The sequence below is a fragment of the Nyctereutes procyonoides genome, unplaced genomic scaffold (assembly GCF_905146905.1).
Source record: "Nyctereutes procyonoides isolate TBG_1078 unplaced genomic scaffold, NYPRO_anot_genome, whole genome shotgun sequence".
NCBI classification, from domain to species: Eukaryota; Metazoa; Chordata; class Mammalia; order Carnivora; family Canidae; genus Nyctereutes; species Nyctereutes procyonoides.
Window position 1 is genome coordinate 50,261,207 of NW_026575043.1, and position 23,309 is coordinate 50,284,515.

At 46.6% G+C, this 23,309-nt stretch overlaps 1 protein-coding gene across 1 annotated transcript in view; it reads left to right on the forward strand.

Annotated features, from left to right (window-relative positions):
- The window catches only part of NOS1 (nitric oxide synthase 1), a 90,064-nt gene that overhangs the window by 27,518 nt on the left and 39,237 nt on the right, over positions 1–23,309 (forward strand). Inside the window, exons 3-13 of the mRNA XM_055323363.1 lie at positions 2,663–2,791; positions 4,285–4,430; positions 6,031–6,193; positions 6,910–7,001; positions 9,648–9,789; positions 12,151–12,290; positions 14,001–14,175; positions 17,549–17,650; positions 19,100–19,294; positions 19,721–19,806; positions 22,375–22,519. Coding sequence (XP_055179338.1) covers positions 2,663–2,791; positions 4,285–4,430; positions 6,031–6,193; positions 6,910–7,001; positions 9,648–9,789; positions 12,151–12,290; positions 14,001–14,175; positions 17,549–17,650; positions 19,100–19,294; positions 19,721–19,806; positions 22,375–22,519 — 1,515 coding nt within the window. The remainder of the gene's footprint in view (positions 1–2,662; positions 2,792–4,284; positions 4,431–6,030; positions 6,194–6,909; positions 7,002–9,647; positions 9,790–12,150; positions 12,291–14,000; positions 14,176–17,548; positions 17,651–19,099; positions 19,295–19,720; positions 19,807–22,374; positions 22,520–23,309) is intronic.

Here is a 23,309-nt window from a genome sequence, read left to right on the forward strand (position 1 = left end):
CTTGCACAGGTGGATGGATGGTGATGCCCAGCACTGAGATGGGAACCACTGGAGATGACCGGATCTGGCCACAGCAGGGAGGTGTGGAAGATCAGGAGTCATGGCACCTTCCTTTTGTTCTCTGCTACCACTTGGATGGTTCTGGAGCTGTCTTTAACATGCTGTTCACCTATCCTCAGCTCCCCAGATACTAACATAGCAACATAGATGCTTAAGCACAGAGCTCTTATTCCACTGGCCAGAAAGGAGGCTATGATATGCCTGTCACCTCAGGACCTTTGCATAAGTTGTTCTTTCTGCCTGCAAGACCTTGCTCTTCTTTCTTTGCCTGATTAACACCTACTTGTCCTTCAGATCAGATCTCAACTTAGAAGTTGATGCTAAGTAACCTAAATGCTATAGGTTAGGTGTCTCTCTTTTGTGTTTCCACAGTCCTTTGTACACCACCAACGTCCCATATTATGACACCCACTGGTACTTGATTATAATGATCATACAACTGTCATCTCTCCCCCCACCCCAACATTGCACTAAGAACTCCATGAGGGCAGAGTTCTCATCTGTCTAGTTGTCACTATAGCCCTGGCCCTTGCTGCCTTGCTTGGAACATAGAACCTACTCAATAAACATATGTTGAATGAATGAATGAATGACTTATGCATAATGGCGAAGAGGCAGGAGAGTCCAACAATTAATAACATGGTTTGAGGGACTCCTGGTGGCTCAGTCAGTTAAGTGTCTGCCTTTGGCTCAGGTCATGATCCCAGGGTCCTGAGATCAAGCCCGGCATCAGGCTCCCTGCTCAGCTGAGAGCCTGTTTCTCCCTCTCCCTTTGCCTGCCACTCTACCTACTTGTGCCTTCTCTCTCTCTGTCTCTCTCTCTCTCTCTGTCTCTCTCTGTCAAATAAATAAATAAAATTTAAAAAAAAAGAAAAAGAAAAAGAACATGGTTTGAAAGACAGACTTCCAGGATTTGACTCCTGGCTCCAGTGTACTAGCTCTGTGACCTTGGGCAACTTAACCTCTCTGTGCCTCCGTTTCCTCATCTGTAAAATGGGCATGATAAGCTCTTGCTTGGCATACAGTAAATGCTTCTTGAATGCCAGTTTTCAGTCTTAGCCCTTCAGCATGCTCTATGATTTCTTTCCTGGACTTAGCCCACTTAAGTGTAATTCACAGCTTCCTTACCCACCTGAGTTCCACCAACCCAGTTCCTCCTGCCTCCTGCCTGACTTCATCTCCTTGCCCTAATCACCCTCCTGCACTCCAGCCACGGTGGCCTCCTTGCTGGTCCTTTGAACTTAACAAGCCTATCCTTACCTCAGGGCCTTTGCACTTGCCTTTCTCCCCTCCACTTAGTCATCATCATATATCCTTACCACCAGCTGATACTACATTGTTCACATACGGGTTTACTTGTGACTTATCTCCACTTCTCTCACATCAGTGTCCCAGAAGGGCCAGAGCACTCTCTGTCTTGCTCACCACAGTGCCCCCATTGCCTAACAGTGTCTAGCTCATAGTAGGTGCTCAATAAATACTAGTTGAGTGTGTGAATGCCCTCCCACAAGGTCTCTGTCCAGGGCTCCATTCTTTGGCATGAGTGTCACTCCACACTGGTTTGTCTTCTCCCTTCCCCCACCTAGCTGGGCATACCTGCTGCTTCTCCCTTACAGTTGCTGACTGACGCTTGTCTGATGCATAGACAGGTAGACAATTACTCGGAAACACCCAAGACAGAACGTAATCCTTATTAATGAGATCTAAAATGGATGGGCCAACTTTGGTCAGCCCAAGACTTATCGCCTAACACCAACTGGACATTTTGTTTATAGAAGGGAAGACAGATGGGAGACTGAAGGTGTTCAACACAGAGGGAGCAGTCAGTGCAAAGGCCCAAAGGCAGGAACACATTTGGCATTTTCGAGAGACAGAAGCATAAAATTCAGGGGAAATATTCTATACTTTGAAATTTTTTAACTTAATTTTTTCCGTTTTCCCAGTGCTCACCAGATGTAGTGAGTTTGGACTATAGCAGGGAAGCCCAGGAATCCAAGGAATTTGACCTAGCTTCAGCTTTGATTCCTCAGGCCTAAAAGCCAGCACCATTCAGAGAGGCAGACTCTGTCCCTTGGTCATTTACTCATTCAGCAGACATTCAGTGAGTCCCTGCTATCTGCAAGGACCTGTGCTAGACACCAGAGAGGCCACCTTTGAGTTCTTGACCCCTCCCCAAAGAATAGAACCCAAAAGGCTTTTCCACAGTGCCTCCTTTGGCATAGGTAGAGGGACCAGGTTCCCAACCACCTTGTAGGTGTCACGTGGGAGAATGAGTCCTTCTCTCTGTGCAGGTGCTTGGTAACTCTGGCAGATTCCAGGAAGAGCAACTCACCTGCCTCCTGCCTGATTTCATCTCCTTGCCCTAATCACACTCCTACATTTCAGCCACGGTGGCCTCCTTGCTGGTCCTTTGAACTTAACAAGCTTATCCTTACCTCAGGGCCTTTGCACTTGCCTTTCTCCCTTCTACTTAGTCATCGTCATATATCCTTATCACCAACTGATACTACATTGTTCACATACGGGTTTACTTGTGATTTATCTCCACAAGTGGAGACAGTTTTCCAGTCTCTGATGTCCCATACTTCCTTGTCTCCTCCAGCCCCCTGCCTCGGGAAAACAGTCTCCCACAAAGAATGGAAGCCCCTCCAAGTGCCCCCGCTTCCTCAAGGTCAAGAACTGGGAGACGGATGTGGTTCTCACTGACACCCTCCACCTTAAGAGCACATTGGTGAGTATCCCAGCAGGACAGAGACCAACTTCACATTTGGCGTTGGCTAAGTCTTTGTTGTGGGGACTGCCCTGTGCCTGTAGAGTGGTTAGCATCATTTCTGGCTTATACTCATGAGATGTCAGTAGCCCCCCTGAATTTGTGATAACCAAAAATGTCTCCAGATATTACTCAGCGTCTCCTGGTAGGGAAATCCACTCCCATTTGAGAACCACTGTTGGATACTTACTCATGGAAATACTTTTCATTTGTATACCTTGAACCCACAAGAATCCAAGTGGAGTTGCTGGTTCTGAACACATCTTCTTTGTCTCCCACAGTGTGACCACTGATAAGGTATTGAAAAAGCCCTTCCTTTGTTTCACTGGGTTTCTGCTAAACTTTTATTTATTATATTTTTTTAAGATTTTATTTATTTATTCATGAGAGATACAGAGAGAGAGAGAGCAGAGACACAGGCAGAGGGAGAAGCAGGCTCCATGCAGGGAGCCTGACATGGGACTCAATCCCGGGTCTCCAGGACCACGCCCTGGGCTGAATGCGGCGCTAAACTGCTGAGCCACCCGGGCAGCCCTCTGCTAAACTTTTAGATCATATTTTTAACAGTTAGCAATTCAACACATTGCTTTACATTTTTGTTGAAAATGAGCCTCTTGGAAGAATAGTGTGTTGGTTAGCTATTGCTGCAAAACAAATATACCCAAAAGTCAGGGACTTAAAACAACAACCACTCATTATTTTCCAAAAGTCTACAGATTGGCTTGGTGGTCCTGCTGGTTTCAGTTGATTTCAAGCGTCTGCAATCATCTGAGGGACACCAGGCAGGTCTAGGATGGCCTTGGTTAGGATAACTCTGATCCTCCAGCAAACTACCTTGGCCTTGTTCATATGGTGGTTGCAAGGTTTTCAGAGAGAATGAGCAGAAGCATACAAGATCTTTTGAGGCCTAGGCATGGGATGGGCACAACAGCACCTCTGCCATTTTCTATTGACCAAAACCAGATCACATTCAAAGGGAGAGGGTATAGGCTCCGCCTCTCGATGAGAATTGCTCTAGAGTCACATTGCAAAGGGTATGAATACAGGCAAGAGAAGAATTGGGGCCACTTTTCTGCAGTCAACATCCCAGAGAGATGTTCAAGTGACCTATTGCAACCACTCTACAAGTTCCTTCTTGATCAACACAAGATCAAAAAATATTTGGGGATTCAGTACCAATGAGTCTGATTCTCAGGCAGTGCCAGTCAGAAAGCCTCTCTTCCCCTAGATGAGTAGAGCAAACACTTTCAGAACTTTAACACACTGCCTGTGGATTCTCACCTTTACTGGTGACCACATCCCACAATGATTTGAAGCTGGTACTTGAGAAATCCCATTTGGGTATTAAAGGCCAGGTAAACTCTACCATGAATGTCAGATCCACGTCCACAGCCCCGCTTGTGCTACACTTGGGTAAGACCAAGTGATCGTCCAAATCTCTCTTGTCCTTCCAGGAAACGGGATGCACCGAGCACATCTGTATGGGCTCCATCATGCTCCCTTCTCAGCAAATACGAAGGCCTGAAGACGTCCGCACAAAAGAGCAGCTCTTTCCTCTCGCCAAAGAGTTCATTGATCAGTATTACTCGTCAATTAAAAGGCAAGTGTATGTTGACTCTGGGGACCCAGGGTGAATTACCAAGGACCAAGACAAAGACTTCAACTCCAACTCTGTGATGGTTGAACCAAGACCTGAGCATAAGGGCTCTGCCCTCCATACGCACAGTTTGAAAACTGGTGGCCCAAGGGCCAAATCTGGTCCCCAGGAATGTCTTTGGCCTACAAAGTTGCTTAAATCTGAAACATTTCAAGCAATTCTGTGTCTAGGCACACTACCCTAAAGAAACTCTCACACTTAACTTGTTCACCAGAAGACATACATTAAAATGGTCAATGAGACATTGTTATAATAGGAAAAAAATTAAAATCAAAGAGCTAGCCTGAAAGAACGTCGACTCCCTCAGCAGAGGATGTGTAAGTAAGTGGTGGTATTTTCCAAATCATGGAATGTCATAACAGCTACAGAAAATGAGTGAGTTGGCACTCAGCATGTTCATGGGAATGAAGCTTGCAAATAACTATGCAAAAGGAAGAAAGGATGACTTTGTAAAAGAAAACATTCAAGGTAGCACCATTTATATAAACTTTTTAAGCATACAGAGTAATACTGTACATGGTTTAGGGAATAGTTACATAAGTATATATATAACACATATATATTTATGTAAATACTTATATATGTACTTATGTAAATATATACAATATATATACTTATGTAAGTATGTATACAATAAACATAAAAAAAGAAAAGCATGAGAGGGGGCACCCTGGGTGGCTTGGTTAGGCAACTGACTCCTGATTTTGGCTCAGGTTGTGATCTCAGGGTCATGAGATGGAGCCCCAGGTCAGTACAGAGTATGCTTGGCATTCTCTCTCCCTCTGCCCCTCCCCCTATTTGCTGTCACTCTCTCTCTTTCTCTCTCTCTGAAATAAATAAATCTTTAAAAAAAAAAAGACAAATATGAGACACTTCCGGGAAGAAAGTGGGTTACAATGGGAACATAGTCCCCAAGGAACTATAATATCATTTTTCATTGATTATTTCTTAGGCATGGGTGTTCATTATATTGTTCTGGATACCTTTTTGTAAGCCCGAAATTTTTCATAATATTTTCAACTTTCTAAAATTGAATTCCCTGTCATCATTTAAAAATAAAAAGACTTCTCTTTAAAAAAAAAAAAATCAGATTTCCAGGAGTACCTGGCTGGCACAGCTGGTGGAGCACATGACTCTTGATCTCTAAGTTGTGAATTCGAGCCCCGCACTGGATGTAGAGATTACTTAAACATAAATAAATAGATGAATAAAATTAAAATAAAAATCAGATTTCCAGTTTCTCTTGAAAGGAGACCTGGCATCCCCGGCCCCCACTCCTCCCAGCAGGAGCAGAGTGGTAGCTGCCCCCTTTGAACCAGGCATAGACTCATCCATTGGGCACAGTCCCCACCCAGCCAGTTCAGTCACTACTGGGCCTTTGTGGGCTTTTGAGTTTGCAGTCTTCTTATGCTTGAACTGTTGTGTCCTCATGTCGACTCAGACTCGCTGTGGCTTCTGCCCTCGTGGGACGGCTCGCCCCCTTCGCCTACCCCTAAATCAGGAGAGAAGGTGACCCTCCCCTGTCCCTTCCTTCCTCACTCAGATCTGGCTCCAAGGCCCACACAGAGAGGCTGGAAGAGGTGAACAAAGAGATCGAAACCACAGGCACCTACCAGCTCAAAGACACGGAGCTCATCTATGGGGCAAAGCACGCCTGGCGGAATGCCTCCCGCTGCGTCGGCAGGATCCAGTGGTCCAAGCTGCAGGTAGGCTGTGTGGCTCTGGTGGGTGAGGACAGATGAGCTCCAGGGGCCCCTGGAAGGCAAGGTGAGATAGTAAATGGATGGTCATAGGGCCCCAGATTCTCAGGTCGTGACTGAATCTGCCGTATAGTCCTGTCTCATTGAGCCAACATGGTGCTTTTTTTAAAAAGGAACGTGCGTGTCTCTTGGTAAGGCTTACACTCTCCAGTTTACCACAGACCCCACCATTCCTTTTTGTCTCCTACCTACTCTCTCTGCTTATTTATACTATCAACCTATTCCCTGAAGGCATTAGATTCTGTGTCCCCTGGTATGATTCCCCACCACCACCACCCGGGGAATAGTTTGAAGTCTCAAATAGATTAGTTATTAAGTTCAGAGGGCTTTGTTTGATTTGTATTTATTTTGTTTTTAAATCCCTGATCCCTAGTGTTTCCTACCAGGAAATACATCTAGCCCACTAAGGTCTCTCCTTTACTCATCATCCTGTAACCACATGCACTTACACAGCATGCCTGCTTTCAGGGGATTTTTCCTGGTTTGATTGACCATAGTTATTAGGATAGAAGACAAAACTTAAAAGCCCAGCCCAGGTCTCGTTAGTGGAATGCTTCCTACTTGAGTGGGGCAGCAGGTGACGTGGGCTCCAGGTTCTCCGCCCACTGGGGAGCCGAGGAGGGAAGGCAGAGGCACCCATTCTCACCATGTACCCCTTGCAGGTGTTCGATGCCCGTGACTGCACCACAGCTCATGGGATGTTCAACTACATCTGCAACCACATCAAGTATGCCACCAACAAAGGGAACCTCCGGTGAGCCTGCCAGCTTGGGGGAGGGGAGTCTGATGCCCCCAAAGCACTGACCCTGGGGTCTGGAGTTGACTGGCTCACCTGCAGAGAAAATGCTCCCCTTCTCCCCTCAGGGAGATGTGCTTAGCTGGAAGAGGTGGCCTGGCTGCTTTGTTCCACCTCCCATGCCCTGTCTATTCTGGAAGAAATAGACTCTTGCAACCAAAATCAGACTTGACCCACAGTTCAATATCACCCATGGAGGGGGAAGGAAGGGGTGTTTCCCATTCCCAGGACACGGAAAATCCCAGTGCCAATAGTGACCTGCTTGTACCATATCCTACTGTGTTGCTCGGAGCTACCTTAGAATTTCCCTGGGTTTAAAAGACCATGTCTTTTCCTGCCACTGTGGGTGCAGCTCCCTCAGATGCTACCCAGCCAAGCCACACCTTGGACCCCTCTTGCCCCAGACAAAGAACAAAGCCCCAGGGGACAGACCAAGGCAGAGGATCCCAGTACCAATGTGGGATGGCGGCTTCCACGCTGGCAAGTTGCAGCTGGAAGGGAACAGCTGGGACCCCACAGTTCTACTTGTCAATCTTGTAAATCAGTTCTGCCCCGGCATCTGGTCCCAGCTGCTGAGGACCAGCCCCACGGAGGAGCCATGAGGGCCACTGTAGGGAAATTCCCACAAGCCCCAGGCTGCACTGAGCTTATCCCCATGGTGGCTTGTTTGCATTAAGCAAGAGTTGTCTTGGCCATGTCCCTTCCTTGAGAAGGAAATTGTTGCTCCAGCTGAGCCCACCAGTAGGGAAGGGGCCTATAATATAAGCCCAGAGCCTGAGCTTGGGGAATTGGTTTTTCAATCTCCTCCTAAAAGGCCTCATCCCTCAGAGTACATCATCAAGAACCCTCCCGTGTATCCTGAGCATCAATGGAGGGCCCAGTCAAGGTCTCAGCCCTCAAGGAGCTTATGTGCTCTTCTCTAAATGGTGATATTACAAGGCAATATGGGGAAGGGGGGAATCACCAAAAGCCAAGCAATGCACCTCCACTTTTTACAGTTATCAACTTGGGAGGGCAGTTCTCAAGATCTTCTACTAAACAAAATATTCTGCTAGACATGATAAGAAAGCCATCAGAGAACGTATACCATACATAGAAATCACCTAAACATAACAGAGAAAGGCAAGCAAAGGAGAAGGGAGAGGGAGAGCGAGATGTAAGGCATTCGATCTGCTGTTCAGTGAAATTATGTTTAGGAGACATAAGTGTGTTGTGTTTCTTCTGTTGGTCTCGGTTCCCGCACACAGAGTAAGCATTCTACCCGCTGTGTGTGATTCTGGTGTTTCTAAACATACTTTTTAAATATATATGTTACACAAACACCCTTTATCTGGTGCTCAACCAAAGCAATGGCCATGTGTTTTACTGCTGGAGGGAAGGCCGACAGCTTGACTCATTCTGTGTTATCTCCAATATGGCGCCTTTGCTAGGAGGTTGTTGAGAGCACTGTTGGCTCTGGGTGAGTGCTACCTTCAGCCCTCATTCTAGACTCGCCCCCCTTCCCCCCTCCCCCAGGTGCAGTGCACCATCCCTGCAGTATTCAATGGCATCTGGTCTAGTGCACACAGTAAGACCCTCATGTGCCCAGAAAGAAGGCGTCCCTGGAAACATACAAGACAGGGGATGCTTTGTGGAGGAATGGAATCTGAGTCACTCCTTGAATGTGGGTACATGACAACAGAGAGGGATTCCAGCCAAGATGGGCAGCAGGGCAAAGTTCCAGGGGCAGAATATGTAGAGAAGATCTGCAAGCAACGGACTGGACCTGCCATGTGATCCTCATGCTGACACAAGCCAGGGCGGTGGCTTCCGCAGCCTGGGATGGAATCCACTGTTGGGACGGGTGAGCCGGGTGGCAGGAGCTCCTGGTATGAGATCACATTAAACCATGTCCTTCCGATGATGCCAAAGACAAAGCCTCAGTTTGGTGTTAAGACATCCTTAACGCTACTGATCACCCCTTTAGCAGCATGAGCGGGGCTCCAGCTAGGTGTCTTCAGCAAACAACATCTTCCTGCAATGTAATAACAGTATACAGTCTCATAGTTGCCTCTTTAGGTAGGCGAGGCCAGTGGCATCTCCAGTTTTCTTCTAAAGTGAATAAATGTGAGTACAAGGGAAGTACTAAGGTTTCTTCTTAGTTGTAAGTGTGTAGACTTTGGTATGATACAGGGGGTGGGCACATGGGGCAGGAAGTTAAGGATGGTGGTAAGTGCAAGACTGGAGCTGGGAATCAGTGGTGGGCTCTTAGAGGGAAGGAGGATCCCACATTGTTTCCTTGGAGATTACCAGCTGCAAAGGATCCCATGGGAAACTAGCCCAAGCCAAGAGTATTTAATGGTCTCTAAGCAGAGCAGGATTCTTTGTTCTCCAGGGCTGCCATAGGGCCTCCCATCCTCTATTCTTCAGACCAGTGATGCAATAGAGGGACAAGGCATGGTCCCTCCCTTTCAACAGTGACCCCATGGTCCTTTGGGGACCTTGGCACAGAGGTAGTCCACCCTGAGCCTCACACACTTGGTGGCCTGGGTGATGCCCTTTCCAGTATGTCCATAAGGCACCAACCCTGCCCTGACACCACAGGTCCCCCTCTCCCCACCACAGGTCTGCCATCACCATATTTCCCCAGAGGACTGACGGCAAGCACGATTTCCGAGTCTGGAACTCTCAGCTCATCCGCTATGCCGGCTACAAGCAGCCCGACGGTTCCATCCTAGGGGACCCAGCCAACGTGGAATTCACAGAGGTGTGTGCCTCCCACCCCATCCCCTGCCTGGGCTCTCAGTCCCCTAAACTGTCTTTATCCACAGCCTTTTCTTACTTTAACGCTTATCATCACAGGGAAAGCAGCCAGTGGGGTACCGTTTACTCCTCTCCCAACTTCCTGCTCCTTTTAGGTGCCCCCAGTCCAGCTGATTCCCTTACAGCTAGTCATGTGGTCATTTTCATCCATTACCTTGTCTGGCTGTCATGATAGGAACTATTGTCCCACTTCACGGATGAATAGACTGAGTCTCAACACAGCCGAATGAGTTCTCCAAGGCCACCAAATAAGCAGAGAGAGATCTTGAAGTACAGTCCAAAGTTCTCCTGCCTCCCACTTGCAGGAGAGGAGCTGACATACAGGGACTATTGTCTAGTCTCCACCTTTTCTGAATTGGGTAATATGTCAGACTCCTATCATTCCTTCACTTCCACAATTTTGCCTACCCAGTCCTTCTTTGGATGAGCACGTCTCTGCATAGTACCAATATGACCACAGTTTCTGGCAGCCCAAATCAATTCATAAAAGCCAGGAGGAAAACAGGCACCACCATCTCCCCATCCACTGGTGATGCAGACGGGTAGCAAAGGTAACGCACGATAGCTTAGGTAACGCACGATAGCTTACAGCACCTATGCCCGTAGAAGACACCATGGGCAGACCCATGCCTAGAATGATCTCAAGCACAAAGCCTGGCACCCTTCTTATTTATCACCTTAGTCAACACCATCCCCAGTTGAGATTCATCTCTATTCTTTCCACTGTCACCACCCCTCAGGACAGAGCTGGCAAAACCAAGCGCTGCTCCACTCTTTCAATGCTACTGACTTCATTTGCATGTGGCTTTTCTTATTAAAATGTTTTTTTTTTTTTTATAAATTAATTTTTATTGGTGTTCAATTTACCAACATACAGAATAACACCCAGTGCTCATCCCATCAAGTGTCCCCCTCCGTGCCCGTCACCCATTCACCCCCACCCCCCGCCCTCCTCCCCTTCCACCACCCCTAGTTCATTTCCCAGAGTTAGAAGTCTTTATGTTCTGTGTCCCTTTCTGATATTAAAATGTTATTATCGAGAGAAGAAGGGGCTGTAACCAGGGCGACCAGGAGTTGCACCTGTGCCGATTTACACTCAGCCAGACTCTCGGCTCCACTTGGCTGAGCGCTAACTGCATAGTTGGCTGACCTTGTCTTCATGGCCACCAGAACATAAACGCCACAGCCTCTTCCTCCCCTTCTGTCTCCAGAAACCTTGCTGACAGCACATGTTCTTCTAAGCCCGTGATTTCGTGCTTTTCCTCTTCCTACCGACACAGCAGAAAGAATCACTCCAAACATAACCACATAACCATAGTTTTCGAAACCGTCTGCTCTGTGCTGTCCAGGGTGGCAGCCTCTGGCCACATGTGGCTAGTGAGCGCTGGAAATGTGGGAAGTCCAAGTTGAGGTGCCTCGAGAGTAGGAAACACACACCGGATCTCAAAGACTGAGAACAAAACAGAGTGGAAAATATCTCATTTAATAGTTTTCATCTTGATTACATATTGTAATGATATTGTAGATAATGTTAGGCTAATCTATTATATTTATTAAAAATTAATATACCTATTGAGTTAGTTAATATATTAAAATTTATGTTAAATATATTATGGTAATATTAATAATGTATTTAATAATTTACCATTATCACACTAATGATGATTAATACATTTAATTATGTAATATATTATACATTTGGTATATTTATTGGATAACTATATTACATATTTTAATGTTAAGTATATAATTAAAATATATTGCTATCAATACTGAAATATATTAAGTTAATTTTGATATAAATATGATTATGATGATTAGCAACTAATAATCAAATATTGTTGAAATTAAAATATATTATTTAAAATGAATGTATTATTTAAATTATTTCACCTGCTTTTTTGTTTGGGCTTTTTTTTTTTACCTTTTGAAATGTAGCTGCTAAAAAATTTTCAATTATTTATGTGGTTTGCTTTATATTTCGATTGGACAGCTGCTCTAACAGATACATTTATGCACAAACTCTGATAATTCCGCCTTCATCAGATGTGGTAGGTTTTCTTTATATCTCAGGGTGCCCGATGCAAACAGTTCCAGAGCAAGTACCTAGCACATGCCAGACCCTGTGCTCGAGGGTATTGTAGATACAACAGATTTGGCTCTTGCCCTCCAGGAGTTCCAGAGGAGGGTGCTGCTTGCTGGCTTGCATTGGGATCTCTGCCCCTCCCCCCACTGCCATAGTGTCTGGAGGGTCTGGGGCACAGCAGCAGTGGCGGTGGCATAACCTGACCACTTCTGGTTGCAGATCTGCACACAGCAGGGCTGGAAACCCCCAAGAGGCCGCTTCGATGTCCTGCCACTCCTGCTCCAGGCCAACGGCAACGACCCCGAGCTCTTCCAGATTCCTCCAGAGCTGGTATTGGAAGTACCCATCAGGCACCCCAAGTAAGAGGAACTGGCATGGGGTGGGTGGCATGGAGCGTTTCACCCAGTGCCCCACTCTGCCAGTCCCTAACCCTCTGGCTCTCCCTGTTGCCCGGACAGAAACTGAAAGGGGGTCTTGGTTCCTTGGTCACAGTGGGCCTGGGCAGAGTAGGTCCTCCCAACCCCCTTCCCCACACCCCCTGCCTCCCCACCAGCAACAAGCAGTAAGTCCTCCTTGACCAGCCAGAGGATGAACATTTCTTCTGAACCATAATCACCCTCCTTACCCCACTCCTACACAATCAACCACACCTGCCCTTTTTCTAGCCTTTTTTCCAGCTTTCCAGAAAAGCAGAAGCACCTCCTGTCTTGTGGTGGGCACTAATTTTAAATAGAACTGTTTAAAACTGTGTGACCTGATGTGAGTCAAGTCCAAAAAGAATTTGGAGCCAGGAGAGAACTGCAAGTCCTGGCCAGGAGCACGAGCAGAGGTCACACTTTGAGAGTGAAGGAGATTCACAGTGAGACATTGGCCTTGGAGGCTAAATGAGGCAGGGGACCATGTGTGGGGGGGTGGCACCAAAAAGCTCAACAATCCAGACCAATATTATTTTAACACAATGTTTTTATCAAAATTAATTTTTATCTCAAAAAAGTTTATCAAAATTTAATTTAAAATTGTATGAAAATTTTAAATAAAGACAGGATCCAGTTCAGGGCTGAGGTTGAGGTGAAGCAAGCCAGGTAAGTCATACACGTGCAAGGTGGGACCTGTCTTTATTTAAAGTTTTGATGTTTTGTTCATTGTGGAGTTTCTTTTGCATTACTTTTGATTTGTTTGGAAAACGTAGAGTTAATTTAGAACATAACATAAATAAAAAATAGTCCTGGACTTGATTACTGAGTTTGTTGGGGCCCTCTTACATTTTGTACCCAAGGCTAGTGCCTGACTTACTTCACCCTCGTCCCAGGCCTGGAGAGGGAGCAAGTGTCCTGAGGCCCCTGACACTGCTCAGTATCTGGGAACTCACCCAGTCTCCCTAGTGAAACCTGGCCTACATTCATTAATGCATTCCTACAATATGGTTTATTATCCCTGCTCTGGGCCAGGCATTGTGCAAGCCTTTGTAGGTGACATGGTCTCTGCCCCTATGGTGGTTTTGGTCCCAAGAAGGGGGACTTACACATACTATTACTCAAATAAATAACCACTTAGTTCCCAAAAAGTGCCACAAAAGAAATGTTATGGTTCCCAGAGGGATAAAGCCACCTGACCCAAGCTAAACTAAGCATCAGGGAAGATTTCTCAGAGTAAGCAACATTTTAGCTAAGAATTAAAGTTTGTATAAGGGCTGGACAGACACAGAAGGAAGAGAGAAGGTCCCAGGAAGAAGAAAGTGCCATGCAAAGGCCCTGAGGTAGGAAGGAAGTTGGCAAGACTCCCTTTCTGCTGGATTAACTTTCAGAGTGGGCTCAGGAGATAAATAGCAGCCCAGCGCAGTGGTTCCTGGGCTTGGATGTTCATCCCCATCACCTGGGAAACTTGTTTCAAATGCTTATCATCAGCCCCGGCTATGATCCCACAGGTCTGAAGCGGAGCCCAGGAGAAAGATTCTGACATCCCAGGAGGTTGCTGGCATTTCCACATCCCCAGACTCAGGCTGCTCCGCCCACATGTCTGCCTGAGAGGCTCCTGCCCCGTGGTGAGCTGGGCTGTGTCACTCTCTGCAGGTTTGAGTGGTTCAAGGATCTGGGCCTGAAGTGGTACGGCCTCCCCGCTGTGTCCAACATGCTGCTGGAGATCGGCGGCCTGGAGTTCAGCGCCTGTCCCTTCAGCGGCTGGTACATGGGCACAGAGATTGGCGTCCGCGACTACTGTGACAACTCTCGATACAACATCCTGGAGGTGAGGTCCCTCCCTGGCCATCACGATGGGCCAGCAGGAGGCAGAGGGGGTGGGCCCAACGGTCCTTCCCCCACAGCCGAGCTTTGGGTCATGGAAACTGGAAGAGGTTAGAACAGAACCTGCACCCTAGATGGGGCCCCTGGCAAATCCCAGGGCATCCACAGCAGGAACAGTGCATGTACTCTGGGCTAGGCACTGTTCCAAGCACTTTGTGTCTGTTATGTGCTCATTTCATCCCCAGCACAAGCTCCAGGTATGCTAATCCCCATTTCACAGATGTGGAAGCTGAGGCCTTTCAAAGGTTAAAGCGACAAGCTCAAGGTCACCCAGCTAGTGAGTGGCAGAGATGGGATGTGAACTCAGTCTGGCTTAATGGTCCAAAGTCCTAACCACCCAGCTACACTTGGCCTCTTATTAGGCCAGTTTGAAAATGATCCATAAAGGAGCACCTGGGTGGCTCAGTCGGTTAAGTATCTGCCTTCCGCTAGGGTCATGATCCCAGGACCTGGCATCCCAGAGTCCTGCATCCAGCTCCCTGCTCAGTGGGGAATCTGCTTCTCCCTCTCCCTCTGGCACACCCTCTGCTCGTGCTCTCTCTCTCATTCTCAAATAAATAAATAAAACCTTAAAGAAAAAGAAAAGAAAATGACCCATGAACTCAAGAGATTTCTTGCCTTTTTTCTGAAAAACAAAGGAGGAGGGTTGGCAGCAGTTGGCCAGCATATACATTTCTCTGCAGCGAGTCTGATTCCCTCCTTGACTGAGTCATCCTCCTCTACTAAACGCTGCTAGGGTGGAGTCTGGAGCTCAGACCTGGCAGATACATCAGGATAGCTGTGGTCTTGCCAGCGACTGTTATTCCTAACAACTGTCTGCTGTGGTGGGCTGTGTTTCAAAAGGAGGTGCTAAGAAACAGAGCAGTGGTGAGCTGGGCTGATGTCACACAGTAAATAAGGCAAGATTAGAACTGAGAGTTGAGCATTAGGTTTATGTTGTTAAAATCCATGGGTGTTCACATGGATGGGCCTTGAGACATTACGCTAAGTGAGATAAGTCGGAGAGAGAAAAAACAAATGAGGGATCCCTGGGTGGCGCAGTGGTTTGGCGCCTGCCTTTGGCCCAGGGCGCGATCCTGGAGACCCCGGATCGAATCCCACGTCGGGCGCCCAGTGCATGGAGCCTGCTTCTCCCTCTGCCTGTGTCTCTGCCTCTCTCTCTCTCTCTCTCTCTCTCTCTGACTATCATAAATAAAAAAAAAACAAATGATATGATATCACATGTATATGGAATCTAAAAAAGCAAAACTCATAAAAAAAGAGGAGAATGCTGACTACCAGGGGCTGGTCGGGGCGGGGGGGGGGGGAGTTAGGGAGATGTTTCAGGGTACAGACTTGCAGCAAAAAGATAAATAAGTTCTGGAAATCCAATGCATGGAAGAGTAATTATAGTCAACAATACTGAATTATAAACTTCAAAGTTGCTAAGAGACTAGATCTTAATTGTTCCACCACAGAAAAAGAAATAATAATTATGTGGCATGATACAGAGGTGTTAACTAACAGTGGTAATCATATTGCAATATATAAATGTGTCAAACAACATGTTAGATTTCTATACCTTAAACTCACACGATGTTATGCCAAGTAGGTCTCAAAGTTTTGGAAACAGAAGCCAGGGGTCCTCAGCCTTGCCACACACTGGAATTACCTTGGGAACTTTATTATGCCCGAGTCCCACTCACCAGGATTTGGTTATAATTGCTCAGGGATAGAGCCTAGATACCAGCATTTTTCAAAGCTCCCCGGAAGAGTCTACTAGGCAGCCACTGATCTGTACGAACTTCCGACAGGAAAGGAAAAGATGTTTCAGGCAATTTCTATAGATGTGGCTCAAGTCACATTTGGGGATTTTTTTTTTTAATCATACAGTCTTTTTTTTTTTCCTGCAACTGCTTTCCATTCTTTTAACCAAAGTAGTGGTGTAGAAATAACAGTAGCAACATAATGGCTAGACACACTTTCCTCTCTCATAAAATAACTCAAGTTTTATATGTTTTTCATGTAAAGCAGCAAATTTCTTTCTGTGTGTCACTGCCAATGGACCACAGCAGAACCTCACACCTCAGCCTCAAAGAATGAATTAATATGAGATCTGCTTTCATGATCTCTGCTTACATTTCGATTGCAGGGAGTCATTCCCAAGTAACTTAAATGAGACTCTCTCCCACGCCTGCCCTCCCAGTCTGACTGCTGTTATGTACAAATGTTGACAGCTGGGCTGAGAAGCAGTTTACCCAAACCTGAGAAATTGTCGCCTCATAGCCCCATAATGAGACCTGGGCTCCCACAAGTGACTAGAATTGACAGAGGAAAGAATAGCAAGGCTCTAATTAATGAATTTGCTAGTGGGTCTTCCCAACTCCTGACATCAGTCCCTGGTTCAGCTTGAGCTGTAACATGTCAGGAGTTGGGTTTTTTCCAGTAGTTTTGCCAATGGAGTTGGCTGGCTAGGGAGCAGCTCTCAGATCTTGAACATTATGCATCTGCCTGGGCTCTAGCTCCGAGGCCAAATGGCTCTATGGACCTTGCTGAGCCTAGTTTCCTTATCTCTCAAATAGGAGTCAGGCAGTTGTCCCCACTGAGCTCAAAGCATCCATGATCTGAATCCCAAGTATGGCTACTCCAGGCATGGAGCAGAATCAGTGGAGAGCTTTCCCTTCCAAAAAGCAGATCATGTCACTCCCAGACCCACACTTCTGCTTAAAACCCTCTAAAGACGCTCTCCATGATATTTGGAATGAAATTTCCACTCCTTAGGCTCATCCCAGGTCCTGCATGATCCAATGCTGCCTCTCTCCCACCAACTCCCCTGGCTCACTACCCACGCCCCTCAAATACACTGACCTTCTTTCTGTATCTCAGATGGTGCAAGCCTCACCCCACCTCAAGGCTTTTGCACCTGCTGTTCTCTCTGCCTAGAACCTTCCCTCAGTAGACCTGCAGATATCTTGCTTCCTCCCATCATTTTGATCTCACCTGCTGTGCCACTTCCACAGTCGGCCTTCCCTGACTATCCCGGCTCAACCCAGCCCCCATATCCCTCTTCATCTCATTTCCTTGTCTTATTTTCTCCCTGGGAATTAGCCCTCATCATAATATTAACTGTATCTCTCCCCCACTAGAAGGTAAGCTCAAAAACAAAGGGGCCATCCAAGTCTCTCTAGTTTCCTGCTACCAGTAGGTACTCAATAGAAAAATCTTTTGAGTGAATTCATCTATCTGGCTATGAATTGACTATTCATTGGTGACACTAGCTAGCCCTGTCTCTCCAAAGATGGCCCAGCCTGTGAGTCTGTGTTTTGTTCTTTTTTCAGGAAGTGGCCAAGAAGATGAACTTGGACATGAGGAAGACATCCTCCCTGTGGAAGGACCAGGCACTGGTGGAAATTAACATTGCTGTCCTCTATAGCTTCCAGGTAGCATAGGGCACACATCCTGGCTGTCCAGTCTCCAGGGGAAACTAAAACCTTCCAGAGGCTTGAAGCAGAATGTCAAGAGACCTGGCTGCCAGGGGTGTATCTGTCCGTCAGCAAGGTCTGCTTCCCAAAATACATGCCTTAGTCTCCATTTTGGATCTTGGGTGGAGACCATTTGAAGAAGAGATGAATAGATAGGGATGAGGGGCAGTGTGATTTATTGTTTAAGATTTATTAGAATTGAATGGCAGGCATCTTCTGTGTCTTGTCACCTCTTCAGGTTTCAGACTATCACAAAACAGACACAAATACCCCTCTTCATTATCAGAAGCATATAGGCCCCTCAATGTGTGAGGTCAATGAGTGGTATTACGTAGAATGGCTGTAGAATTTATTATCTAGACCACAGTTCTTTTGAGTGCAAAAGGACGATGCTGCTAATAATTATGCCAGGGTGACAGCCATAAGCTGGCATTATCCTGGGCAGAAGTCTATAGAAGACTATAGAATAGAGATCACTCTCTGTAATAGAAACCAGCTCTATATCCTCTGGGGGCTGAGAGTCTGGGAAGCTAGGCCCTCCTAGACATACATGGAAGGCACAGACAGTAGAATGAAAGCATCAGGTCATGGATGGACATGAACATGAACTGTGGGTGTAGGGAGAATGGACACACTGGGGAGTATCCCAGGGAAGATACAGGTCGAGATGGGGTGATAGGGAAGGAAACCCCCTCTTCTCCCTCAACCGTGGAGGAGTGAGGTTTTCAGGAGTCGTTGAGAAGGATACAGTGTAGTTCATTGGACTGGGGGTACCAGTGAGCCAGAGATGGGAGAGATGGGAGCGGGTGAGTGATTGAGGAAAGAAAATGCAGAAAGGGGTAAGGTTTTGTGGGCAAAGAGGGAAAGCACTGTCTAGACAAGGTGTGAATCCAGGGCAGCCGACCAGAATGGGCCCCAGGGGCTGGTTACCCAGATATGCAGTCCTGCACCTTTACTGTGATTTCTGGGTTTTAATTTTAATCAACTCATCCTCAGTACTTTTTTTTATTTTAAGAGGCTTTTGTATCAGCACCACAAATGGAGAGTCAGTATCAGTTGCCATAAATAGAAGGTGACTATAATATTAATTAATAAGCAAATAAACACAAAGAAAACAATGCAAAGTTGTTAAATTCTAGCTCAGCGCTGAGGTTCCTCTCTCATGAAAAAGCCAGTGGGGTGGCGGGGGGAGAGGAAACTTGGCAAGAGAGGCATTAGAGATGTGTTAGTACCAAAAGGAGACTCTCCCGTGGGTATAATTGAGAGAGAAATGTGGAAAGCCACTTCACGTTGCCTAACATCACCTCCAGGACGATATTCTGGGAAACGCTGCTCTATGGGGAAGGGCATCCCAAAATACCCCAGCTTCCCTTTCTTCCTGACTCCTTGTCCCCTTTCCTTCTGCAGAGTGACAAAGTGACCATCGTTGACCACCACTCTGCCACCGAGTCCTTCATTAAGCACATGGAGAATGAATACCGCTGCCGAGGGGGCTGCCCTGCTGACTGGGTGTGGATTGTGCCCCCCATGTCTGGCAGCATCACCCCTGTCTTCCACCAGGAGATGCTCAACTACCGGCTTACCCCCTCCTTCGAATACCAGGTCCTGCCCCTCCCTGCCTCTTTTGTGCTAAGTCTTTAATATTTGTTATGCCTGTTTTGCTTCAAGCATGTCTGAATTCAGATTTGCTCTTTGGACATCTAAGTGCTCCACAGCCAACGTGGCTGATGGCTACCATATTGGACAGTGTAGCTCTAGCTAAAAGACTAGTGGAGGCAAAGTGAATAGTCAGGGGTCCCCAGGGAAGTATTTGAGTGGGACCAAGGGCTGAGTGGAAAGGTCTAGCAGGACAATGCAGAGAGACTGGACCAGCTACTCTGTGCAAGGACCCCATGCTCATCACCAGCAGTCCCTTCAAGAGCTGAGGGTTGGACATAGCTGGGAGCCACGAGCGCCCAGGAAGTCCTGAGCATCCCCCAGGAGGAGTTGGATTCCCTCACTGTGGTGACCATGGTCCTCTCTTCCCAGCCGGAGCCTTGGAACACCCATGTCTGGAAAGGTACCAATGGGACTCCCACAAAGCGGCGAGCCATCGGTTTCAAGAAGCTGGCAGAGTAAGTCTCCTGAAGTGGGTGGGAGATAGGAATGCCTCCAAAATCAGTGAGCCCCAGTAAAGGAGGCTGCGCTGATGCTTGGCCCTCTGACCCCTTTTGTGATGTGATTTCTCCATCTTCTCTGAACCCCTCATGCCTTCTTTGCCTCAGGATCTGAGATGCGGATGTCGCTTCAACTCTTTTCCTTCCCAGTCTCACATTGCTCACCTCCCATGTCCTAAATTCTTGTCTTGGAGGCAATAGCATGTTGATAAACCAGATCTCCTAAAAATAATAACTGCACTAGTAATTATAATAAGAATAATAGATTTATAACATTTGCCAATTTCCATGGTGTAAATACTCCCCCTCTGGCCAATTTCAAGCTACTAACATGAAGTCACTGCACCCAGAGGTGGGAGGAGCTGGAACAAGCCAACTCGCAGGGCTCTCACCAAAGGCTGAGCTCTAACACTACTCATTCATTCTTTCCTTCCTTCATTCATTTGTCCAACAAATGAATACTGAGGGCCTACTCTGTGCCAGGCACTGTGCTAGGCTCCAGCCATGCCTGATGAGCCAGATAAATGTTGTTCCTGTCAAAGCTCACAGCCATTCGTTTCCCAAGAATCACACCAATACAGGAAACATTACAGGTGCCATTGAGGAATGATTCATGGTGCCATAAATAGAGTTAGCCGAGATTGGAAGGTCAGAGAGAGCTTCCTTCAGAAAATGACAATTGGGCTGAAGAATGAGATGAATAGACTTAACCGAGCAAAGGAGGGCAGGAAGGAGATGATGGGCCAGGCCACAGAAGAGTAATGATCCTAAAGAATGTGTGGCCAACCACGGGACCCGCTGACAAGTTAGGTGGGGCTGACAGAGATGATCTAATGGGGATAGCAGCCTTCTCCTAAAGAGACCCACTCAGCAGAGACCCCTGTTTGGAGTTAACCTTTTGGCAGAGGAGCTGGATACACAGTGAGCAACTCTTCCATCAGCACCCTCAGGTCCAGAATTCTCTGGGTACAATCCCACGATGTGCAACAGATGCCATCCATGCCATGAACCCCAAAAGAAAGGCACTGGTGGGTCCTGCAGGGACTGCAGACCTAGGTCCTGGCTCCAGTCACATGGCCCATGGCACCTCTGTCCCTCTATCTCCCACGCTTGTCTCTCTTTCCACCTAACCCCATCTTGCAGCCAAACAAGAACACATCAGTGGCCATCCTTTCCCTAACAAGAGAATCACGAATATTCTCAGGGAGGGCAGGCTTTGGCTTTAGTTCAGTAGAGCTGTTTTTGGGAGAAGAGAGAGTAAGAAATCTAAAACATTAATTGCACTATTAAGTGTGGGGTAGAAACAATGGTGGTTAATTATAGATGCTTTTTTATGCTCCGATCATGCAAAGGGAATCCTCCAGACACCTTTTATTCTTTTCTGTTTCTCCCTCTTAGCTCGGAGTGCTCCTGCAGTGTGGGTGGTTTCCCTTATTCTAAAAAAATGAATTTCCCACCAATAATCCCCAGGTGGGGCTAATTAGCAATTTGTCTACTCTAAGGTTCCTTGTTGGAGCAGGGGTGCCAGCTCAGAAGGTGAGCCCAGGCATTCCTGAGCCTCTGCCTATCTGCCACCCCCACGCCCTCATTGGCAGGAGGGAAGGAACACTGGTTCTGAATCCTCCATTTAGCTAGAAAGAGCCTAGACTTAATAGTTAGACTCCCCAGGGATTCGGTGGTAGCAGTGTCTTTAAAATTCATTCCTTCCCTCTTTTGTTAGATATTTATTTAGTGCCTATTAGATATCAGGCTCTGTGCAAGATCCTGTATATGAAGCCTGACTAAACTGGAACAAGTCCTCCTTTTTGGATAAATAAGCCTCTAAAATCCCTTCTAATTCAATACCTGGTGATTTATTAGTGTCTCTCTTTCTATCACACACACACATACACACATGCACATACAGACACACACTAGAATTAAGCTCCATGTCTATGTTCTTCAGCTCTTATAACTATGCCTGACACATGATTTAGCACTCAACAAATGTTTGATGAATGAACAAATGAATGAATGAATGAATGAACTATCATCTTTGGGGGCCATGCTTGGCAAACCCAGGTTCTCAGACTGGGATTGGTCAGGCAAGCAACAAACTAACAAAACTAACAACCATGTTAGCTCATGACTAGTTGCTCTTTTTTTTTTAAGATTTTATTTATTTATTCATGAGAGAGAGGGAGAGAGAGCCAGAGACACAGGCAGAGGGAGAAACAGGCTCCATGCAGCAAGCCTGACATGGGACTCCATTCCGGGTCTCCAGGATCACACCCTGGGCTGAAGGCAGCACTAAACCACTAAGCGACTTGGGCTGCCCTAACTAGTTTCTCTTGAGAGATTTAATAAAAGGGTTGATATGGTGCTAGACTTAGGCTTCTAGTGTCCCTGAAACCATCAGAGATCAAGAGAAGAGTAAGTTCTCTCCCGTTACATTCCAAGGATCATGATCCTTGCCACAAAGCCCCAGCCTAGCATCTTCCCTCTTTTCTACATTTCCCATTTTCTTCTCCATCCTCTTCTCCCCAGAGCCGTCAAGTTCTCGGCCAAGCTCATGGGGCAGGCAATGGCCAAGAGGGTCAAGGCGACCATCCTTTATGCCACTGAGACGGGCAAGTCACAGGCCTATGCTAAAACCTTGTGTGAGATCTTCAAACATGCTTTTGATGCCAAGGTGGGTAGTGGGCAGTGTCAGTTCCCTGGTCCCATGTGGTAAATATATAGTTGGGAAGGGGAGTGGAGGAAGTTAACAGAGAAAAAGAACCCTTGAGAATGGATGCACAAGCACATCACAAGGTGCCCATCAGCATGTACATGCATATTCGTATAAATTTCAGGGGACTTTGATGCCCCTCTTCCCATGACCTTCCAGGAGTCCAGGAATCACAAAATTAAACCCCATCTCAAAGCAAAATCTTAGAGGGTTGATGAGAAGACATTCTGGGGTCAGTTTGGGAAGCTCTGCATTAAACCCATTTCAATGATATCACAGAGCCTTCAATTTGCAAGTCTGCACAGTTGACCCTTGTGCAACATGGGGGCCAGGGGTGCTGAACATCTGCATGTATCTCTTGACTCCCAAAAACTGAACTACAGATAGCCTATTGTTGACCAGCCTTACATGAACAGTTGATTGACACGTATTTTGTATGTTGTATGTATTATATACTGTATTCTTATAGTAAAGTAAGCTACAGAAAGGAAAATGTTATTAACAAAACCAGAAGGAAGAGAAACTGCATTGACAATACTGTATTGTCCTTATTGGAAAAGAACCACATATAAGTGGACCCACACAGTTCAAACCCATGTTGTTCAAGGTCAATTGTATTCTAATTTCCAAATGAGAAGGGGATAGAATATAAACATATTTGTTCATGGCTCACTTATTTTCAAGGAGCCTCTCAGGAGACTGGGCTTCCCTAGAACCTACTTGGAGAAATGTTGCTCAAGAGATGCTAAGA